We start from the raw sequence: 20,266 nt of genomic DNA on the forward strand, positions 1-20,266 counted from the left end.
ACTCACTTTTTCCCTCCTAAAAAGTAAGGGGAAATGTGTGTGCGTCTTATGGAGCGAATGCAGGCTGTGCAGCCATCACAGAAGCCAGAACAGCAAGAGGGATTGCTGCTTTCACTGAGCAGCGATCCCTCTTGCTGTTCTGGCTTCTGAGATTCAGAATATTTTTTTTCTTGTTTTCCTCCTCCAAAAACTAGGTGCGTCTTGTGGTCTGGTGCGTCTTATAGAGCGAAAAATACGGTAATTCTGTTGGTTTTTATCTTTTCCTCTTTTGTTCCTAGTTTGTGCTAGGTATCTTCCTAAGCTCAATCTCTCAAGATGAACTTTCCTTTTAGGAGGGTTAGATATTTACTTTACTTTTAAAGCAAAGCTCAGAGTCTGGGCCCCCTTGCTGGCATGGGCCCTGGCAACCTGATTGTGCCATTATAATCTGACCAAGGGTACTCAGTTGCAGTCTGTTTGCATTGGCTTGATACTGCAAGATCTCTTAGTGCCCAGATTTTGTTCTGTTTTGTTTGGGTTTGTTGCTCTCTCTCTCTCTATTTTCTTTTCATGATTCAAGATTTAGTATAAAAATCCAAATCATGGCCACAGTGGAAACAAGACATGTGGACTATTTTTTCAAGTTGTAAATTCCATATTTAATTAATTCCTTTGAGGTTTCAGTTTTCCCCAGCCACAATCACAAAGTTCCACACTGAATTTAGGAGAGTTGTTTAAGTAAAAAATGTGTCTATTGTGGCCAGTCAGTCTTTTTACAAATGGACTGTGTTAGCTTTTTTTTATTCCAAGCATGAACTAATCAAAGTATAGATCTCATGAAAGTGAATTTTAATACAATCAAATTGCAATATATTAGTTTTCTAAACACAAGAACAAAATTTCCCTTCTACAAATGCAGTCATTTTTTTCCTTATATATTTCTTTGGGAAAAGCCATTTATCTTCTACAAGAAGAGGAAAAAAGTTATAGTCATTATGAGAAGCATTGTTATAAAAAAAAATACTTAAGGCTAATTTGTTCCACCTTTATTTAACCTAGAGAGCATATTTCTAGGTTTTACTAATGGAATGTATCAAATTACTTGAGTAAAGTGGTAATGGTTGCAATTCAGGGCCCAGTATAACTAAAGGTGGCAGAGTTTGGCCTTAAGATGGGCAATATTGTACAGATTCTTGCTTGGAGTTAAGAAGAAGTGATACCAATAAACCACCTTGGCTTAAAGAACAAGCAAATTGTGCAGAGTATGCTTATCTTCTTTAAAAATCAGTGCTATACAAAAATATTTGCATAGTAACATTTCAAGCACAAAGTCACTAGACAGCTTACAAAGGCCTTTAAATGAGAAAGTGTGCTGCTTTGAAAGACAGACAATTTGGAGCTATCAATGTAAACTTGGGGGAAAACAGTCAGTGTCCTTTCTTACAGAGAGTCAAAGTTAAGAACAGCTAACTAAAGGTATTGGTTCAAAAAGTATTTTTGTACAGCAGGTGTAACAGTCGTAAGGAAGTAATCCAAAATGCCCAGGTTCCTCATATTACAGCAGAAAAAGTTTGTTCAACATTTCAAACGAGGCACTAGTTGCACATATTTTTGAATCTGTTCACAATCAAAACGTTCCAGTCCATCTAAAGATGACTTGCAAGTATTTCTTAGCATCCAGAAATCTTAGTGAAATGAGTCCTCAGAAGGTGGTGCATAAGAAAATCCAATGAATGCATCATCTGCTTCCATCACACTGGCATTTACAATATTATAGTCAGAAGAAATGCAAACTGAACAGGGTACCATTTCTTCTGTAAATGCTGTGTCAAAGTTTCTGATGTCATCTGGACCAGACTAGGAAATAAAACATACAAATTGTAAGAAAAAGGTATGGTTTCTACCTCTTGTGTGTCATATTTCAGTTCAAACTGGGAAGGTCTATTAATTTATCAACAAAACAATTTATCAGCAAAATAATCAATGGTGCAATCTTACCAGGGAGAGTGTCCCAGAGTCCATAGGATATTGTGGACCTCCCTCTCTATGGGTGGAAGTAATGGAGGGAACCAAAAATAAAAATAGTTGTCCATACCTTCTGCCCTGGCCAGGACAAGCGGGCAGGGCTTAGGAAATAGCAGTAGCTTCACCACAGATCTTCACACCCTGATAGGATTGCTTTGCTAGAGTTAGTGTATCTCACCATTATGATTACTTTAAAGCTCTGCTTGAAACGTGTTTTTTTCAAAGTTCTTTTTGAATAGTTTTCCTTTTTGAAGTTATTTGATACCATGATAGATTTTTTTTCATGCCTTCCTTCCAACTAAGCATTTGAATTTGAATACAATTATTGCTGCTGTTTTTTATAGCTAACCGTAATTACTTCTTGAATGAGTTCTTATATTCCAGTTTACTGAAGTATGAACTATTGTACCTACCACATTAGGATTAAACGGTGGTGGGATCTTTTTTTGTTCGAGGTCAGTCCAGCTGAGAGATTCAAAGAAGGGATGCCTCTGGATTTCAAGCTGAAATACAAGATACAATTGTATGATACATATACACTTGTCTTATACTGATCAGAAAGCAGTCTTTTGCCTTTGTCAAGTACTTTGCTGATTTATATAAAAAGATACCAAAGATAGAGGAATATCTTAAAAAGAGTAATTTACCAAAAATAAAAACAGGTAAATTAGCAGTATTAAATGAAGAAATAACAGGGCAAGAAGTCTTAAATGAAGTAAGTCAAGCAAACGTTGGGAAATTACCTGGACCGGGTAGGCTATCAGCTAAGTATTACAAGAAACTGAGTGAACAGCTTGTGAACCCTCTAAAAGATCTGATGAATTAAATTCTAAAAATAGGGAAGGTTCCAGAGACATGGAAAGAAGCATATATAACACTAATTCCAAAACAAGAGTAGTTAAAAATTATAGACCTATTTCTCTATTAAACAATGATTACAAATTGTACATCTTAGCAAACAGATTAAAAAAGGCTTTAGAGGAATATATTCATAGAGACCAAGCAGGGTTTCTACCAGGTAGACAAATGAAAGATAATATAAGAAATATTTTGAATATAATAGAATACCTGGAAGTTAAAAATGAAAAACAAGCGGCCCTTAACATAAAAAAGTTAAGTACCTAGGAATATGGTTAACAATGAGAAACATAAAGGTAAAGGTAATAGAATACCTGGAAGTTAAAAATGGAAAACAAGCGGCCCTTAACATAAAAAAGTTAAGTACCTAGGAATATGGTTAACAATGAGAAAGGTAAAGGTAAAGGTACCCCTGCCCGTACGGGCCAGTCTTGACAGACTCTGGGGTTGTGCGCCCATCTCACTCAAGAGGCCGGGGGCCAGCGCTGTCCGGAGACACTTCCGGGTCACGTGGCCAGCGTGACAAAGCTGCATCTGGCGAGCCAGCGCAGCACACGGAACGCCGTTTACCTTCCCGCTGGTAAGCGGTCCCTATTTATCTACTTGCACCCAGGGGTGCTTTCGAACTGCTAGGTTGGCAGGCGCTGGGACCGAGCAGCGGGAGCGCACCCCGCCACGGGGATTCGAACCGCGACCTTTCGATCGGCAAGCCCTAGGCGCTGAGGCTTTTACCCACAGCGCCACCCACGTCCCTATATATATAAAGATAATTATGAGAAAATATGGAATGAAATTAAAAGAAATCTAGAAATCTGGGGAAGGATGAATTTTCCTGTTAAGGAAAATTGCAGCAATAAAGATGAGTGCTTTGCCAAAGATACTATTTCTATTTCAGATGATCCCGGTGATATATAATAATATATCCTTCAAAAATATATTTCAAAATTTATCTGGAATGGGAAAAGACCACGGATAAGACATAAGATACTAACAGACTTAAGAGATAGAGGAGGCTTTTCTCCTCCATATGTGAAATTGTATTTTGAAGCAGCATGTCTTGTTTGGATACGGGATTGGATAAAATTGGAAAAAGAAGAAGAGTTAGAACTAGAAGGACACGACAATAGATTTGGCTGGTACTCATATTTATGGTATGGGAAAGGGAAAACACATAAAGGCTTTTCAAACCGTATAATAAGAAAGTCATTAATAAGAGTGTGGGAAAATACAAAGATCTGTTAGAGTGGAAAATACCATGGTGGCTGTCACCCACTGAAGCATTTTTACTTAAGTCGATCAAAAAAGTAAGCTGGTTGACATAAAGAGAGTTGTTAACAGAAGAAGAAGGTAAACTCAAACTAAAAGAGTATGATGAGCTGAAAGACTATTTACAAAGTTGGTTACACCATAGGCAATTAAATGAAATTTTTAAGGAAGACAATAAAAAGGGGTTTAGTTATACAATCTCCAGATTTCAAAAAGAAATAGTGGAAGAGAACATTAAATTGTTTTAAAAATGATATAGTATTTTATTAGAGTGAGAAACCAAAGATGAGGAGGTTAAATCAGTTATCATTAAATGGGCTCAGGATGTGGGACACAACATCCAATTTGAAGTTGGGGGAAATTATGGAAAGTTGATATAAAATTCACAGATTGCATGCTATTAAGAGAGAATTACATGAAAATGATGTATAGAAGGTATATCACACCAGTGAAAATGGCAAAGATGTTTAGGAAAGAAAATAACAAATGTTGGAGATGTAAGGAAAAGGAAGGAACATTTTATCATATGTGGTGGAAATGCAAATGCATTAAAAATATTGGGAAATGATATACAATGAATTAAAAAAAATGTTTAAAATGAATTTTGTCAAACACCCTGAAGCCTTTTTGTTAGGTATCTCAAATCAAGAGCTACCAAAAGAAAAATGGACATTATTTATGTATGCTACAACAGCGGCAAGAATCTTGCACAATATTGGAAGATGGAAGAAATACTATCAAAGGAACAATGGCAAGAAAAACTGATGAACTACGCAGAATTGACTAAGCTAACAGACAAACTATGAGAGGACAAAAAGGACTTAAAAAGAGTCTGGGAAGCATTTACAGTTTATTTGCAGAAACAACAGAATGGACTGGATTCACTGGCAGGATTTGAATAAACTTTCACAACTTCATTTGAGTAACAGGTATTTTAGAGAAATGATAAGGGATTTTATTTTTGTGTAGGAAAAGCAGAATACGATAAATAAAACTAAATAACTCAGAAGAGGGGGAGTTGAGGGAAGTCCAGAGGAGGGGAGGGAGAATAATCGTAAATAATATGATGAATGAGATTTGTATCATTAATTGTTATAAAATTCAATAATTTTTTTTTAAAAAAGAAAGCAGTCTTTTGCTGTCAAGAAAATAAACCTTTGCAATATGCCAGAGTAATATATTTCACAAGGCAAATATCCTACAGGAGCATAACTACTTGGGTGTTACATATGTTTTCAGTTTGTGCTGAGCCAGCCAAGCTAAAGAAATAGTCCTAATTGGAAAATGCATTTTGTTTACTTAAAGCAACTGCAGTAGCCAGACTCAGATTATTTAAATGGTTCCTATCAATAAATTTCCACACCTTTTAGGATTGCCTTGGCAACTGATAATTTTCAAAGGAAAAGTCAATATTTAGAATTCTAAATTGAAGTTATAGCTCTAAGCTTGACATTGCCTATTGATTGATCGGTTGGTTTCATCAGATACTTTACGTACAAAATCTTCTCTAGCTCCAAGTCTGTTTTGTCTCTCCTTCTCCAAAAGTTCTTCCAGAATAGACCAAGCCGTAAGACTGATGCCTGGCCTTAAATGTAGGGGTTTGTGGAGAATATTTTCATACATCTCAGCAACATCACGGCAGTAAAAGGGCGGCTGGAGAGGGCAAGGAAAACACACAATTAGGATGCTAAACTAAAAATCACTAGGCTTATTCGAGAAATGTAGATAAATGAATAATTTGGGATGTTCACTCATGCTAGATTGGACAGAGTTCACTTCAGAGATCACAAGGCAGAATAGTCAATAACACCTGTTTAATCTGTGTAGCAGGTTTATGTCATATAAAGGCAAGAAAGGGGCTTTTTTGACCACCACTTTGGAGTTCTTGTCTCTTGGATACTCATAAAGTAGCTTATGAAGCACTATCAGCCCTTTTTAATAGCTGATTTAAGAATTTTGCTGAAAACTGTTATACACCAGAACAATATAAATAGCAACTATATACAAAAATTGCTTGTAGTGCAAGCAATTGTGTGGCCTTTTGTGAGGTCAGTAAAGTAATAAAGAGAGAAGAGGAAGAGTAACCCTCCCCAGCACTCTCCTAAATGCAGAAAAAACATGCTCTTCAGCATAAGTATTACAAGCCTGTAATAGATACATTTTACCCTAGTATCCAGGAGAAATACAAGAGCAAATGAGAACATGCTGCTTATGTCCTGGACATTGACACTGGCAGCCTTTTCTAGCTAATTCCATTCTATTTAGCAATGAATAGCATCATTGCCACTTCAGTTGTCTGTTCCATCTGTGCTGGGTGACATAATCTGTTTCCAGTAGAAAGTCAGGAAATTAACAACATAAAACCAAAAGCAGCACTAGACAATGCAACAACATCTGCTAAGTATTTATCAAATTTTATTAGGCAGTCAAGCCCAACAAAACCAAGTAACCTGTTCATAAATATGAATCTGGAATGTAAGATGTGTTATTAATATTGTGAATGATAGGAACAGTTCTGTGAAATCAGAGCATTGGTGCCTCTGATCCAACATCCCATTTCCAACAGTGGAAGACCACAATAGGACAGGAAGACAAAGATTCTCCGCTGTTTCCCCCCAACAACCGCTTTGCAGAGACATCTGGAAGTACTGCTTTAAATATGATGCGTGAAAAACATGAAAATACTTACCAGACCATATAGCATTTCATACAAAACAGCACCAAGGCACCACCAGTCTACTGTGTTGTCATAGGGTTGCTTTCTGATCACCTCTGGGGCCAGGTACTATAGAGGAAAAGAAGTTTGACTACTTACTCAGAGAGACAGCTTCTCTTGCCAAATGAAATATTGCATGAGAGAGTATTGTTACTCTGACGAAGGCAGCTCAAAAATGTCTTGATTATAATCTAGTAATATTAGAAATCACTAATAGCAGCACTGAAACACATTTCTGTGCACTCATTGCCTTTGCTGTTCTGTTGTAACGAAAAGATTCTGTGAGCTCTCTAGAAATCTTGGTCCACTGTTAAAGAATCCTTATAGTCAGGTCTGTGCAGAGATTGTCTGAGGCCCAGAATGGGAGTCTTGTTAGAATAAAGTTATAAACACAAACAAAAAAGCAGCCAGTGCCTGGCTGGACCATCCGGCCAGCTTAGCCTTCTGAGGCACAGGATATGTGTACCTGGCTGTCCCCAGTCACTGCATGGGCCTGATTATAGTTAACTATAAATTTGAGAACTGGTGTCCAAATGTACTTTCCCCCCTTCTTCCCTTTGTGTTGCATCTTTTAGGTTGTAAGCCTGAGGGAAGGGACCCTCCTTTTTAAAAATGATCTGAAAGCCTTTTTGGCTGAAAAGTGGGATACCAATGCATTAAATAAATAATAAAATAGCGCACACACCCCAATGTTTAGCCTGTGTTCATTTCCTTACAATGTATACTTAAAATATTGTTTCCAAGTCTGTCACTACAAGGCCCATATATGCACTAACATTTTCCCCACTAAGAAAACATAGCAGCTGAAATGATTTTGCCCTTGTGACAAAGCCTATGAGTTTGCTTTTTCAGTAAAAAGAGCACCAGCACAGCATGTAGCTTGTCTCTTACATTGGTACAGACCCACTGATTCAAACACTTCCTCCCCACCACAGCAAGGTTTTGCAAAATCCACTGCAAAATATTTTCTTAAATCATGCAAAGAAATTTACATACCTCTGGTGTACCACAAAATGTTGCTGTAGTTTCTGAAGTAGCAATTCCTTCTTTACAAAGCCCAAAATCTGTTAAAACAACATGCCCCTGCATTGAAAACAAACATTTCACTGTAAAATAATGCAGGTTGTTAGTGATCATATTAAAAATAAAACCTGGGGCAACAGGAAAATATATTTAATGCCTACCAGTGAATCTAGAAGGATATTCTCTGGCTTCAAATCCCTGGTCACACACACAAAAAGAAACAGATAGTTCAGAATAGGATTGTAAGTAGCACGTTTAGCAAATAATACCCACTGAGCCCGGCTTCGGCTGGGGAGGGCGGGATATAAATAAAATTTATTATTATTATTACTCTCTTACATAAGCTTTTAAAAAGAATTCAGGCCTCTGTGGAAACCATGCTTTGTGAGCATGAGAAACAAATGCACATACAATAATACAAAATGCGGCATTCAGCTTTGTGGTCATTTAGACTACAACTAAATGTTGTAAATTATTACCTGTAATTCTTATAATTTATTACCTGTATACAATGTTTATGGAGTGTAGGTAGCCCAATGCACTGGCTATTTCAGCAGCATAAAACCTGGCTCTGTGTTCAGGAAAGGAACGCTCTTTTTGCAGATGAAAGAAGAGCTGCAAATATGCAGAGTTAAAGTTAAAAGAATGCAGTATTAAAAACAAAATAGATGGTGTCATTCTTAATGATAGATTAGCAGAACTGGCGATTTCCCTATGAACAACTATAAAAACAGTGAAAATAGATTCTCTATGTGCATAATCATTCACATCCTTCCTTTAATCATTTCCTTATTTTGTCACATCTGTAGACCCAGCATACTTGGGCCACAGCTGGTAAATGAGGTAGATTTATGTTTAGATGTGGGACTAATATAAACTGCTACTGTGATGGCGTAAGCTGGTTGTTCCATATGCTGAGAATCAACACCATATTTCCAGCAGACTTGCTACAGAATCTAAGTGATGGAACAATATAAGCATCTTGAATTAAGTTGACTCAGTTCATTATTGCAGCTTCTAAGTGAGTATAAACTAGCGGTTCTGTCGATTTCAATGGGCACCACATTGCCACAATACAAAGACCCAAAAATATACCTACCTCCCCTCCATTAACAAAATCCAGAACAAAGTAAAGCTTCTCTGTAGTTTGGAATGAATAATGCAATCCAACTAAAAATGGATGCTTCACATTTTTCAACAGCACATTACGTTCAGCCATAATATGTTTTTGCTGCAAGGAAGTGAAAGGTCAATAAGTAAGTAGGAACAATTTGGTAATTGGGAGGGAAAAATAAAATATCTATTTCCTCTCACCTCTTTCCTGTTGAGAATAATCTTTTTCTGCAGCACTTTAACGGCATAGAACTTCCCATCCAGTTTTCGTTTTGCAAGAAGAACCTGAAGAAGAATTTGCATATAGTGTGAAAGTCTGTTCTTGCACTAAAGTGTTAAAAGTAAAGGAACACCACTAAATTTCAACTTCTTAGCTTTTCACAAATACACAGAGGGTGCAGCCTTTATCAAGACTATCTGTCCCTGTAGTAATAATAATAATAATAATAATAATAATAATAATAATAATAATTATTTATATCCCGCCCTCCCTAGCCGAAGCCGGGCTCAGAGCAGCTAACAACAGTAAAAATAACACAGTTTACATAAAATCACAATCAATTAATTGAAATACATCAATAAATCAATTCATTCTAAATAAATCAATTCATTCTAAAACGTAGACCACTATTGCTACTCTTTCTGGCAGCAGCCGCCCAGGACCTAAGGCAGAAGTTTCTCTCATCACCTGCCAGCTATTCCTTTTTCCACTGGAGATGTAAAGGATTGAAGATATAACTCCCTGTATGCAATACATGTGCTATAATCCCTCACCTCATGCCATCAGCAAAAGTGGACTTCTCCACAAAAGCAGCTCAGGTGGAAAAGTATGACAAAAGAATACGTAAAATAATTAAAATTAGGCCTACCTTGCCAAAGCTGCCCTTCCCAATAACTCTCAGGAAGTCAAAGTCTGTTGGTTTAGCACTGGAAGGGATTGAGGAAAAAGAGGGTTACTTAGAGTAGTCAAGATGGTAAGACAATAGCCATGGTTTTATTTAGCAGTCCAATGACAGACATGGCACACATTCCAACCACTGTTATTTCTCTTCCAAGTGACCATCCCTTCTATATTATCTGTACTCTCGTCCACAATTCCCATTTAGCCTTCAGGCATCTACTCCTTTGCAGCCTCTCTGAGCAACAACCAATCCAGATAGCATTTCCTGCTTTTATTCATCACTGTCCTCCACATTTGGTTTTGCTTGCTTGTTTTTGCTCAACATTTATTTCACCAGATTCCCAGAACTTTGTCATTCCCACTTTAGTTTGCACTAAACTCACAAGAAATATTCTCTTGGTACTGATTTGAGGAGAAGGAACTTCTTATAAAACTTCTCAAAAGGGCAAATGGAGCTGCTTGAATTTTTTCATGGTTAACAAACTCAGTCTAACGTTTGGTTTATATTTAACTAGAAACCTACTGAGGATTTCCAGATGGCCCCAGGTTGATATTCTGTGAGGTAGAGTTTAGCTGTTGAAAGAAAGAGGACACAAAAGAATAATAAGAGTCATATCAAGGTTTTAATTTTTTTTATTTGCTAGAAAGAACATTTATTCCTACATTCTCAAGAGCAGACCTATCAATCTCAATAGATCTACCCTTACTAAGTATGACTAATGATTCTATAAGATCAGACAGCACTTTGTACACCTAGCACTGAATAATAGATGAACAAAATATGTATACAAGGCTTTAAAGTAAGTAGTGAGAGAGTTGGCCTTGAGTATTTCCTTAGAACTAGGATAATCTCAGAGCAGTTTTGATAAGCAAGCAGCACCTGCTGTTATGTTTACTATTTTAACATCCTAGATGTGCTTGTAACTTGGCTGTTGGAAGATCAAAGGATCCAAACCAATATTATAAATATAATAGTCATAAACTTTACTGGAACACAGGATGCATGGCAATAAAATAGGCAGAAGAATAGAAAGTAGTCCAAGATTCAAATAGTGGAATTACCGTTTATGAAATATCATGTGGACTTACAATTCTAATTATGGATGAGGAGATACAAGCAGTGCTTTACTTTCCATTACACTGTACAACAAGAATCCACACTTTCTAGGAAGGAACCCAGAAGTTTCAATTACCTTTTGACTGTTCCTTTCATCTTCATCTTCAGATGGATCATAATGGTGCTTTGGATTGTTCATCTGAAGAAATGCTTGGACATCTGGGCTAAAAAAAGGGGTGGAGATTAAATCCATCCATTATAAATAATAGTACATTTATACTTTTTCAATGTGAGCAGAGGAAGCTTCTCTATTTCACTACTTTCAGAAAGAAACATTACCAAATTTCTATTTTATCTGCACATAAACATAAATAAAACAGGAGCAGAAACTATAATGACTACGTAAGATGGAAACTGAATCAAATCAAGGAGTGAATCTAACAGCATTATTCCCTGTTTTTGTTAATTAGAACCAAATTTCCACTTCCACTTCTAGAGTGTATACTAATTGGATAACTTGTGAACGCCACCTGGAATAAGCCATTTCCTTTCTAACACCTTCAGCATTACTGTCATTTTCTGTTTTTAATTTGCTAATTTAATTAAAACTAAACTTAAACTAGCACAGAGAAAATTGCAAATGCAAAGCAACGGTCAATGAACTCTGCGAAAAGCCTTCTTAAAAAAAACAAAACAACACCTTCGTGTTAACAAGCTACAGGGAAGTCACCCAGGAAGTTGCCAAACTTGCCTCAGCTGGGATATGTCCTACCATGGAATAGGTACTGCTCTGTATTTGTACAATTCAGGCATAGGCAAACTTGGCCCTCCAGATGTTTTGGGACTACAACTCCCATCATCCCTAGCTAACAGGACCAGAAGTCAGGGATGATGGGAGTTGTAGTCCCAAAACATCTGGAGGGCCGAGTTTGCCTATGTCTGGTACAATTCTTATATCCCTTGTGGATGGGTATAATAACAATGCCTCCCCCTTTAATCAGGGAACATGAGGAGGTACATTTGGAAAGAGCCACTCCTGGAGAGATACAGGCCTCTGACCTTGAAGGTTTTAAAGGCTACTGTCAGCACCTTCAGTTGGACCTGGAAACTAAAAGAAACCCACATGGCTGAGCCAGAACTGGAACAACATGTTCACTGTCACCCATATTTCTCAAGAGAAGCTCAGCATGCTGCAGTAGCTGAGGCTTCCGAACAGTCTCCAAAAGGCAGTTCAGTGTAGAGCACTGCGCAATAGCCAATTCAAGAGTGCATCAAGTCTAAATGGCCCAGGGAGGATTACAAATCAGGGAACAAGAGTGGGTGTTTCAAATCTTTAAAGCATGTTGGTCCACATCCTTGGACCACAAGAGTTTAAAATACCTATCAGGAGTGGACCAGCAGATAATTCAGATACTGCTCTCAGACTTCAGCAATAACGAAATTTGTGTGGGTGGATGCAAGAAATTTTACCTAATAAAATGTTTAAGAGATAGATTTATTTTCACATGAAAGCTCAATTGACAACATTTGGGCTTTTTTACCACCTTAGCACAGAATTAAAATGGAGCTTTAAACTCCACCCAAGTTTTCTTCCCATCTCTCCAGCAGCCTCATATTACAGAGCTCTGGATTAAAACCAGGAACACACCCAAGACCACTGTCTGATAAGGTAATGTCTAAATTCAATTGCATCATGAGCCAGACCACATTTGTCAATTTCATTAAGCCACCAGGCTGGTGACAGGAAGGCTGGCATCAACAGGCAAATTCCTCAGAAAGTTCTGGAATCAGTCTCTGAAGATGGACCAGTCAGAGAAGCTCAAATTTTGTACCCTCATTAATCTTATTGAAGCACTTCAGGAACATCTAACTCTGCATAGTGACATGTGGCTAAGAAAAACAGTACGTCCGGGCTTCTTTTCAGATTCCTTAAGGTACTAACATGTTTTGCCAACTAGTGAAACTGCACAGTCTAGAAACCTCTGTTTCTTCTATTTAGATAAAGTGTAACTTCAAAGTATTATTGAGGCTTGAATGATGATTATCAAAGGCAAGCACAATATTTAATTATAATTTTATATTTATGAAATTAACAGCTTTGAGAACTTTCCTTTGGGATGGAAAGGTAGGATTTAAAAAAATCTCATAATAAGTCTTATTTAGGGAAGTCAATGACTGATGAACATTAGACCTTCCTTCCTGGAGCAAACCAGTCCATCTAGTTGAGCATTCTGTCTAATCATGGTCAGCCAGATGCCCCTGAAATACTCTCAAGGAAGACCTCATGGTGATTAGCCTTTCCTTTTTGCATGTGTAGCATCTGGTAGTCACAGGTGCATTTTTTTTTTAAAAAACTGCTTATAGTGGAGTACTTAGAAGCAATTTGTAAATAGCTTCCTTATACGGTTGATAACATACCCTTACTTCTAGGAAAATATATGTGTGTGTGTTAACTTACTGATTGCAAAGTTCTGGCTGTCGTACTAAATTCTGAATGAATTCATTCAACCCTGCTCTTCTCTGCTTAATGAAATCTGAAAGAAAATTAGGAAGGACCATACATTAGATTTCTTTTTTAAAAAAATTGAAGTTTACACTTTTTTTCAGATTACTTCAGTGTTAATCAGTTCGATAATGTAAAGACAAAGGCCCACATGCTCCTGTTATCCTGACTGTATCCTCTAAGGGTCAATGGGTTGGTGAAACTGACTAGACCAGATTGCAAGAAGCTTCTGGTCTTCAGACAAATAACAGCTCTTACAAAAACAATAAGAGATACACAAATACATGTGAATACGCACCAATCCTTTCAAACAACAGTTTTAGTTCCACAAATGTTTCAGACAATTAAAATGGAGGAGAGAAGGGCCGATGACATGTTGGGACAGCCCCATGGTCGTCATGGCAGCCAAGAAGTCCTGAGCTGCCGATTGCCTCTGCATGGATGTCAAAGTCCCCCAAAACCAGCAGTCCTGGAATCCTCAAGACCAGCTCTTTCAGCAAAGGCAAGGACACTGCTGGGCAGTGTGGCAGGAGGTGAACCAGCGGATTCTCTAATCTGTCCTGATTGTCCAGTGCTGGGAACACACACTCTAGATCCTGCCCCCACCCCACAACTGGACAGAGGGCCTGGAGAGAGAGAGAGAGGGAGAGAATTTCTAGGGACCACAGCAACTTCCCAACTCTCAAGTCTACCCAGATACTGCACTGGGTGGGCACAGCTGGGTGATGCCAACTGTACCCTGTTCACCCAAGTCTTAGTGATACAGACCAGATTGGCCTGCTCATCCACAATCAGATCATGGATGAGGGAGGTCTTATTCAGAGTTGACCTGGCATTCAGCAGCAGCAGACTCAAAGGCTGACTTATACGACAACTGCAATTCCCCAGTTGGAGGAGGGTCTGGCACTTGGCACTAAGTGCCTGTGCTGTGTGCCCCTTACTTGGCCTGCTCCACCTCCCACAACATACTTCTCCCTACCCTGTAGATACTTGCTTCATTACCCGTTTATTATCCTATCATCCAATCTTTACAAAATTTAACAAAGAAAAAAATCTGGTGCAACATGTATGGATATAATATATGCAGTAGAAAGGACATGTTGAATGAATCAAGGTTGACAGCTGAGTTTGAGAAGATATAACAGAAACTTTATTTGCGTTTAAGTAAGCATAAATTGGTCTGGTTGTTTACAGAATTGCTAAAATGGAAAGTAATTTACATCCCTTATATTTTATTAGCATTATACATTCCACAATGGACCAGAATATACCACTTACAATATAACAAATGAATGGTGGTGATGTGCATGAAACCTGCTGCATTAAGCACTATCATGGTTTTTTAAATAAAAACAACAACACCCCTGATCCTTAATGCGCTTGAGTTGGCAGAATTCCACTGATTAACAAAGTCTTGCTCTCAACCTGTTCCAAAAGTCTTAAGCTATAAATAGAATGAAGTCAGCACTGAACCAAGATTTTCAAGGGATCTAATCACAGATTTGTGCAGAGAGACTAAAAGGTCAAACCAGCCCTTTGCTTGGTAAGGGTTTGTGCCACATGTCAGTCCACATAGAATCAACATAAAATGTGCCCCAAGAGGAGGGTCATAAACAAACACTACGCACTACAAGTATGTGGTACCAGCAGATCAGATGGCTCAAAAGCTAAGAACTCTAATACCCAGTCATACTGTATTACTATTAAAAATAACTTTAAACAGACACTATGTTAGAGTTTATTGGAATTATAAACACAAATAGCATTTCTTACTTTGCAGCAGTACTTTAGAATATAGACATGCCAGGAAAAACATAACACCTTCATCCACAAGCCATACAATGATGCAACTAATCCTGCATGCCAAAAATACCTCGTTCCGTTCTCCCCCAAGCCCCAGAACTCTAGCCCAATCCTGTGCTGAGTGAAAAGCTGCTTTTAATTCTCAGGGGAGTTTCAAAAGGGGGGCGGGGGGGTCACATCTAAAAGACCTGTCGAGATTGTGTCGAAATGTTATCTCGCTTACATACCATTTGTATGTGGACGTTCAGGAGATGCAACCCACAATGCCATACATTCACCATTGCCTGCATCATACATTTCTACATAAAATCGAAATGTCGCATGTGCAATGTTGTAGCTTGGGGATTTTTAAACCCCTGTGGTCCTCCATTATTTACCCATCCCTTTTCTTGCAAGTGTATTTTCCGGTCTACAAGCAGATGTATGACGTTGATTGCAAGGTAAATCAGCTTAATGTTTTCCTCTACTGTACAGACAAAATGTTTTCAAGGAAAGAAAATCAGACACTGCACTCTGGCAATCAACTACTCTGAATTAATACTCTGTGGATTTTGAAAGACAGAGAACACACATTCACCAATCAATGCACGTCAGTTACACCGTGTGAAAATTACTGGCAAGTTGTAGTTAATAGGCAAGGATTTCCCATAAAGGCAAAAAGCAACCAAAAAAGTCCACTGACTTTTGGCCTATGGTATCTAACTCCAACCATTTAGTAGGCTTTAAAAACAGCTTCTGCAGACACTTTTTTTAAAAAGAGCAATAAAAGAAGAAAAGAACTTATGTGACTTACCTGGATCAAAATTGTCTCCAAATATTCTTTTAGCAGGAATCTTCAAGTTCATGGTGGGAAATTGTTTCCTAAGCTGAAATACACAAAATACACAGGTAGTTTAACTTTGGAGTATAGATACCTTCCAGACACAGTTGTATTGGCAGAGGGTCATTCCTTGATTCAATTTTAGCACGACTCCCTTTACTTACTGTATTATACAGTTTATCAAACTCAGCGTATCGCCTGAAGACGAACCACTCATTATTGCCAACTGAGACCAAAACTTTGTAAACCTGTAGGGATACAAAAGTAAAATTAGTGAGAAATGCAAAGATTAAAATAACACCGTTGTGAGTTAATGAACCTGTGTACGTTTGTTGCTCGTTTACCTATTTAATCTTTGAGCCTGAGTTTTATACATAATGAAAGCCCACTGCATTCTCCAATACAGGGCTGCTGAACACATTAGGATTTTTCAACATGAAGATACCAAGAGCGTCAGTGCAGAGCACCCAAAACAGAGGCTCCAAGTAAATGCCACAGCAATAAGAGCTTATTGTTAAAATTGCATATATAGAACAGCATGTTTCAGCATTGCTATCTCCTGTTAAGTATCTTGGATCCCTGGACCCGTGAGAAAAACATGACTTATGGAATGAGATTTTCCTTTCTCCTTCTTCCCACGGTGCTCATCAAAGAGTCAGTCTTGAATGATGGGGAATCATTAGAGAGGTGTGGAGGCTGCAGAAGGGTGGGAGAGTCAGCAAAGGTTTTGGCCTCTCTTGTACAAATGGATATGCCTTTTCACTTGTGCTAGATACTTTTTGATCTACGCCAGTAAAAACAGACTTTTACAATATTTCCAGGGCCTAACATCCAGGGAAACAAAATGTTTCTAGGGGTAGCTTTTAAATTAAACTTTAATGAAAGTGAAAAGTTGCAGATATAAACTATAGAGTTATGTTAGATTTATCCTGAAAGGGTTGAAAATGTACAGTAGTTAAGCAATTGCTTAAAAAGAATGTAGTGCAAGAACCTTCCATAATAACTGAACTGTGCATGATTAGAGAACATATTCTCTAGAAATTAGAACAGCCACTAGTTATAATGGGCAGGACTAGATGCTGCAAAGCTGTACATGTTATATTAAATGTATGGTTTGCAAATTTACAACGGAGACTCTTGATTCAAAGGGAACATTAATTTGCACATAGCTTTGCTAAGTACATTTTTAAAGGCAAATTCTACTTTGTATGGTCATCTATTCTTAGCTACTTGCAAATCAAGAAAAAAAATCATAGTAGTATACATATTCAGTACGTATACATGGCAAAAGGACACCAGGGGAAACATCTAACCAATAATCAATGGCAATTTATTTTCACATCCATTCTGGCTATTTCTGCCAGTATAAGCATAACAAAAAACCATGGTAAATGGAATAGTACTATTATTGCTATCACTATTAACCCAGTGGTATTTAACATTAAACAATATACAATAGATTCACTGTTTGGATTACTCAAACTGCTGAAAAAGAAGGATGGGAGAAAATTGGATTTTTTAAAACACAAATGATGGAAATGTTTACAGATTAAGAAACTCTGGATAAGCATTTCTGGATGTGAACTCGAACTGCATTATGAAGTAATCAGGTTAAGATGTATAAATTATAGTGCAGATTAAGAACTGGAGTAGCTGGTAATGTGTTACTAATGGCATATTGATTGCTGCCAAGTGGAAACTCCCAACCATTCCAACTATAATGAAGTAGCTTAACAAGGTTTGTCACACAAAGCTAAACTAGAAAGAGTTTGATGTATAGTATGTGCAATTATAAAAATCATTTTTGTTGTCTCACACCATCTATTTGCTAGGAACTGTCAGCCTTTCTCAACCTTGGGTCCCCAGATGTTTTTGGCCTACAACTCCCATCATCCCTGACCACTGGTCCTGTGAGCTAGGGATCATGGGAGTTGTAGGCCAGAAACATCTGGGGACACAAGGTTGAGAATGGCTGGTCTCCACCATCATAATTTAAGTTTTTATATGAGTTGCCACACAATGATCATACAGCAAAGTAAAAATATAAGTATGCAAATGAGAAAAACAGGTTGAATGTGTTGATTATTTGGGTATTTGTTTTCAGTAAAAAGTAACACATATTACTAATCTAGGTTTCTTAAATCAGGTGACAGCCCAACCTCTTAAGATATTATCCCAAAAAAATTCTTTATTGCTAGTAACATTCAGGAAGTGCAGCTCATTAATTCCACAGCAGAACCAGCATACCCTGTGGTTCTCAAAGAATTATGAAAAAAAAAAAAACCCCTATTAAATCCTGAGTTTGCACTTACTTTGGAATTCAAGAAACCAGTTTAGAAGGCCATAATGTATGTTATGTGAACTCAGATCTCCCAATGGATTTCTTTACCTCCTCACTTTAATATGGCCACAGGAGCTCTAGTTTTTGTCGATTTGTTTCTAAATTCATTGTGTGCTTTTGGTTTGTTGTTGATGTTTTTAAGAACATTTTCAAATACAAATATAATAACTCAACAATTAACACAATATCCTTTCTTGTTTGCATGTTGTAAGTAAATGTAAATAATGTTTTTGTCCTCATTTCTTTACCTACTATCAAGAAGACATTCACTCTTAATTGGTCAATCCATATGACACTATATCCATTAATCCATATGAAGCAGAGGACTCACAGTTCATTTCCAAATTAAAAATATAGTTTAGCCTTTCCAACCTTCTTATCTATTTATGTTATAAATGGGAAACACTTTTCCTTCAGCGGTCCTGAAGGAGACATCTTGACCCTAATCCTGTTCAGTTTTCCCCAAATTAATTACCCCTCCATGGGTGGCGCTGTGGTCTAAACCACAGAGCCTAGGACTTGCCAATCAGAAGGTTGGCAGTTCGAATCCCCGCAACGGGGTGAGCTCCTGTTGCTCTGTCCCAGCTCCTGCCAACCTAGTAGTTCAAAAGCACGTCAAAGTGCAAGTAGATAAATAGGTACCACTCCGGCGGGAAGGTAAACGGCATTTCTGTGCGCTGCTCTGGTTCACCAGAAGCGGCTTAGTCATGCTGGCTACATGACCCAGAAGCTGTCTGCGGACAAACGCCAGCTCCCTCGGCCAGTAAAGCAAGTTAAGTGCCGCAACCCCAGAGTTGTCTGCGACTGGCCTTAACGGTCAGGGGTCCCTTTACATTTACCTTTAATTATCCCTCCAGGCAGCAAAACAACCTGCAGTGGGAGAAAAGGGTGTACCCGCCATGCTTTGTTTTTTCTACTCAATTCTAAGAGCAGCTTGTGGGAGGCGTTAATTAGGAATGGTGTAGGAGGAAAGTATTAAATATCTCCTCTTTCACTGCTCCACTCAAGATTCTCCTTTTCACACCTATTACAATTCTGACGCCTCCTGTTAGGCCCGTTTTGATATAACAAGGTCCATTTTTAAGTTCCATTTTGATCTAACAAGACTTCTGCTTTGGCTACATCAAGGAACAGTATTTTCCTTCGGAGGTAAGGAAAGACGGCTACATTATATTTGCATTAGGTATATTGATGGAGGGGGTGCCAGAGGGTAGTGTTATGATGGTCAACATCATTCAGCTGCAGAGGAAACTGCTCAGCAAAACAAAATTAGACCATGTTTTTGAAAGAAGTACTAGGTTGTCGTCGTTACAATCCAGCAGATTTCCAAAACCTACTGAAGAAGAATACTATTGAAATATTGTTTAGTCCAATAACAAAATACAGAAGGTTGTCCAATGCCAAAATTACACACAGAATAAAAATACAAATCACATCCAGAGAAGCTACCGGGATGGGGTGGGGAGAAAGCACAGGAAACAATGAAAGGGAAACAGAAGCAAAAGGCACCAAGACTAACAAAGAGGGGAAATAGTGTAATTTAATGTGTTTGTATTCAATGGGTTTTTTTAAATAAATAAAAAGATCCACTGTCTATGCTGTTGCTTTCTGCTTTTTATAATGCTGATCAACAATTTACATAAATGTGATCTGCTATGCAGTTCAGATGTTTAAAAGCCTTCAACATAACTGTTACAATATCCTTATGCTGCACATTTTTATGTGTACTAAATTCTACAGTATGCATAAAATCAGAGTTAACACATTAACCTCCACACCCAAATTTGCATATATGCTAATGGCACGATTTGGACACAACACTAAACATATTTTGTTTTAAGGGATCAATCAACATCAGGCT

The 20,266-nt window shown here is 37.9% G+C and overlaps 1 protein-coding gene and 1 long non-coding RNA gene across 8 annotated transcripts in view; one reads left to right on the forward strand and one right to left on the reverse strand.

Moving 5' to 3' along the window:
- Nucleotides 1-807: 807 nt before the first annotated feature.
- SGK3 (serum/glucocorticoid regulated kinase family member 3) overlaps nucleotides 808-20,266 on the reverse strand; it is a 51,547-nt gene continuing 32,088 nt past the window's right edge. For 6 of the 7 annotated variants that reach the window (XM_053395991.1, XM_053395987.1, XM_053395989.1 and 3 more), the window contains 15 exons: nucleotides 16,229-16,312; nucleotides 16,038-16,110; nucleotides 13,397-13,472; nucleotides 11,075-11,162; nucleotides 10,405-10,454; nucleotides 9,850-9,907; nucleotides 9,182-9,265; nucleotides 8,967-9,098; nucleotides 8,370-8,482; nucleotides 8,029-8,065; nucleotides 7,841-7,927; nucleotides 6,818-6,913; nucleotides 5,626-5,781; nucleotides 2,418-2,507; nucleotides 808-1,836 (listed from right to left, as the gene is read on the reverse strand). In XM_053395991.1, coding sequence (XP_053251966.1) covers nucleotides 1,666-1,836; nucleotides 2,418-2,507; nucleotides 5,626-5,781; nucleotides 6,818-6,913; nucleotides 7,841-7,927; nucleotides 8,029-8,065; nucleotides 8,370-8,482; nucleotides 8,967-9,098; nucleotides 9,182-9,265; nucleotides 9,850-9,907; nucleotides 10,405-10,454; nucleotides 11,075-11,162; nucleotides 13,397-13,472; nucleotides 16,038-16,110; nucleotides 16,229-16,312 — 1,395 coding nt within the window. In that variant the 3' untranslated portion in view covers nucleotides 808-1,665. The remainder of the gene's footprint in view (nucleotides 1,837-2,417; nucleotides 2,508-5,625; nucleotides 5,782-6,817; nucleotides 6,914-7,840; nucleotides 7,928-8,028; nucleotides 8,066-8,369; nucleotides 8,483-8,966; nucleotides 9,099-9,181; nucleotides 9,266-9,849; nucleotides 9,908-10,404; nucleotides 10,455-11,074; nucleotides 11,163-13,396; nucleotides 13,473-16,037; nucleotides 16,111-16,228; nucleotides 16,313-20,266) is intronic. The other variant, XM_053395992.1, reaches the window with a different exon arrangement.
- LOC128417399 (uncharacterized) lies at nucleotides 3,623-5,495 on the forward strand. The gene is made up of 2 exons (XR_008331457.1): nucleotides 3,623-4,120; nucleotides 4,187-5,495. It is a non-coding gene; the product is annotated as an uncharacterized LOC128417399 (long non-coding RNA).

Source organism: Podarcis raffonei, chromosome 7 (genome assembly GCF_027172205.1).
Source record: "Podarcis raffonei isolate rPodRaf1 chromosome 7, rPodRaf1.pri, whole genome shotgun sequence".
NCBI classification, from domain to species: Eukaryota; Metazoa; Chordata; class Lepidosauria; order Squamata; family Lacertidae; genus Podarcis; species Podarcis raffonei.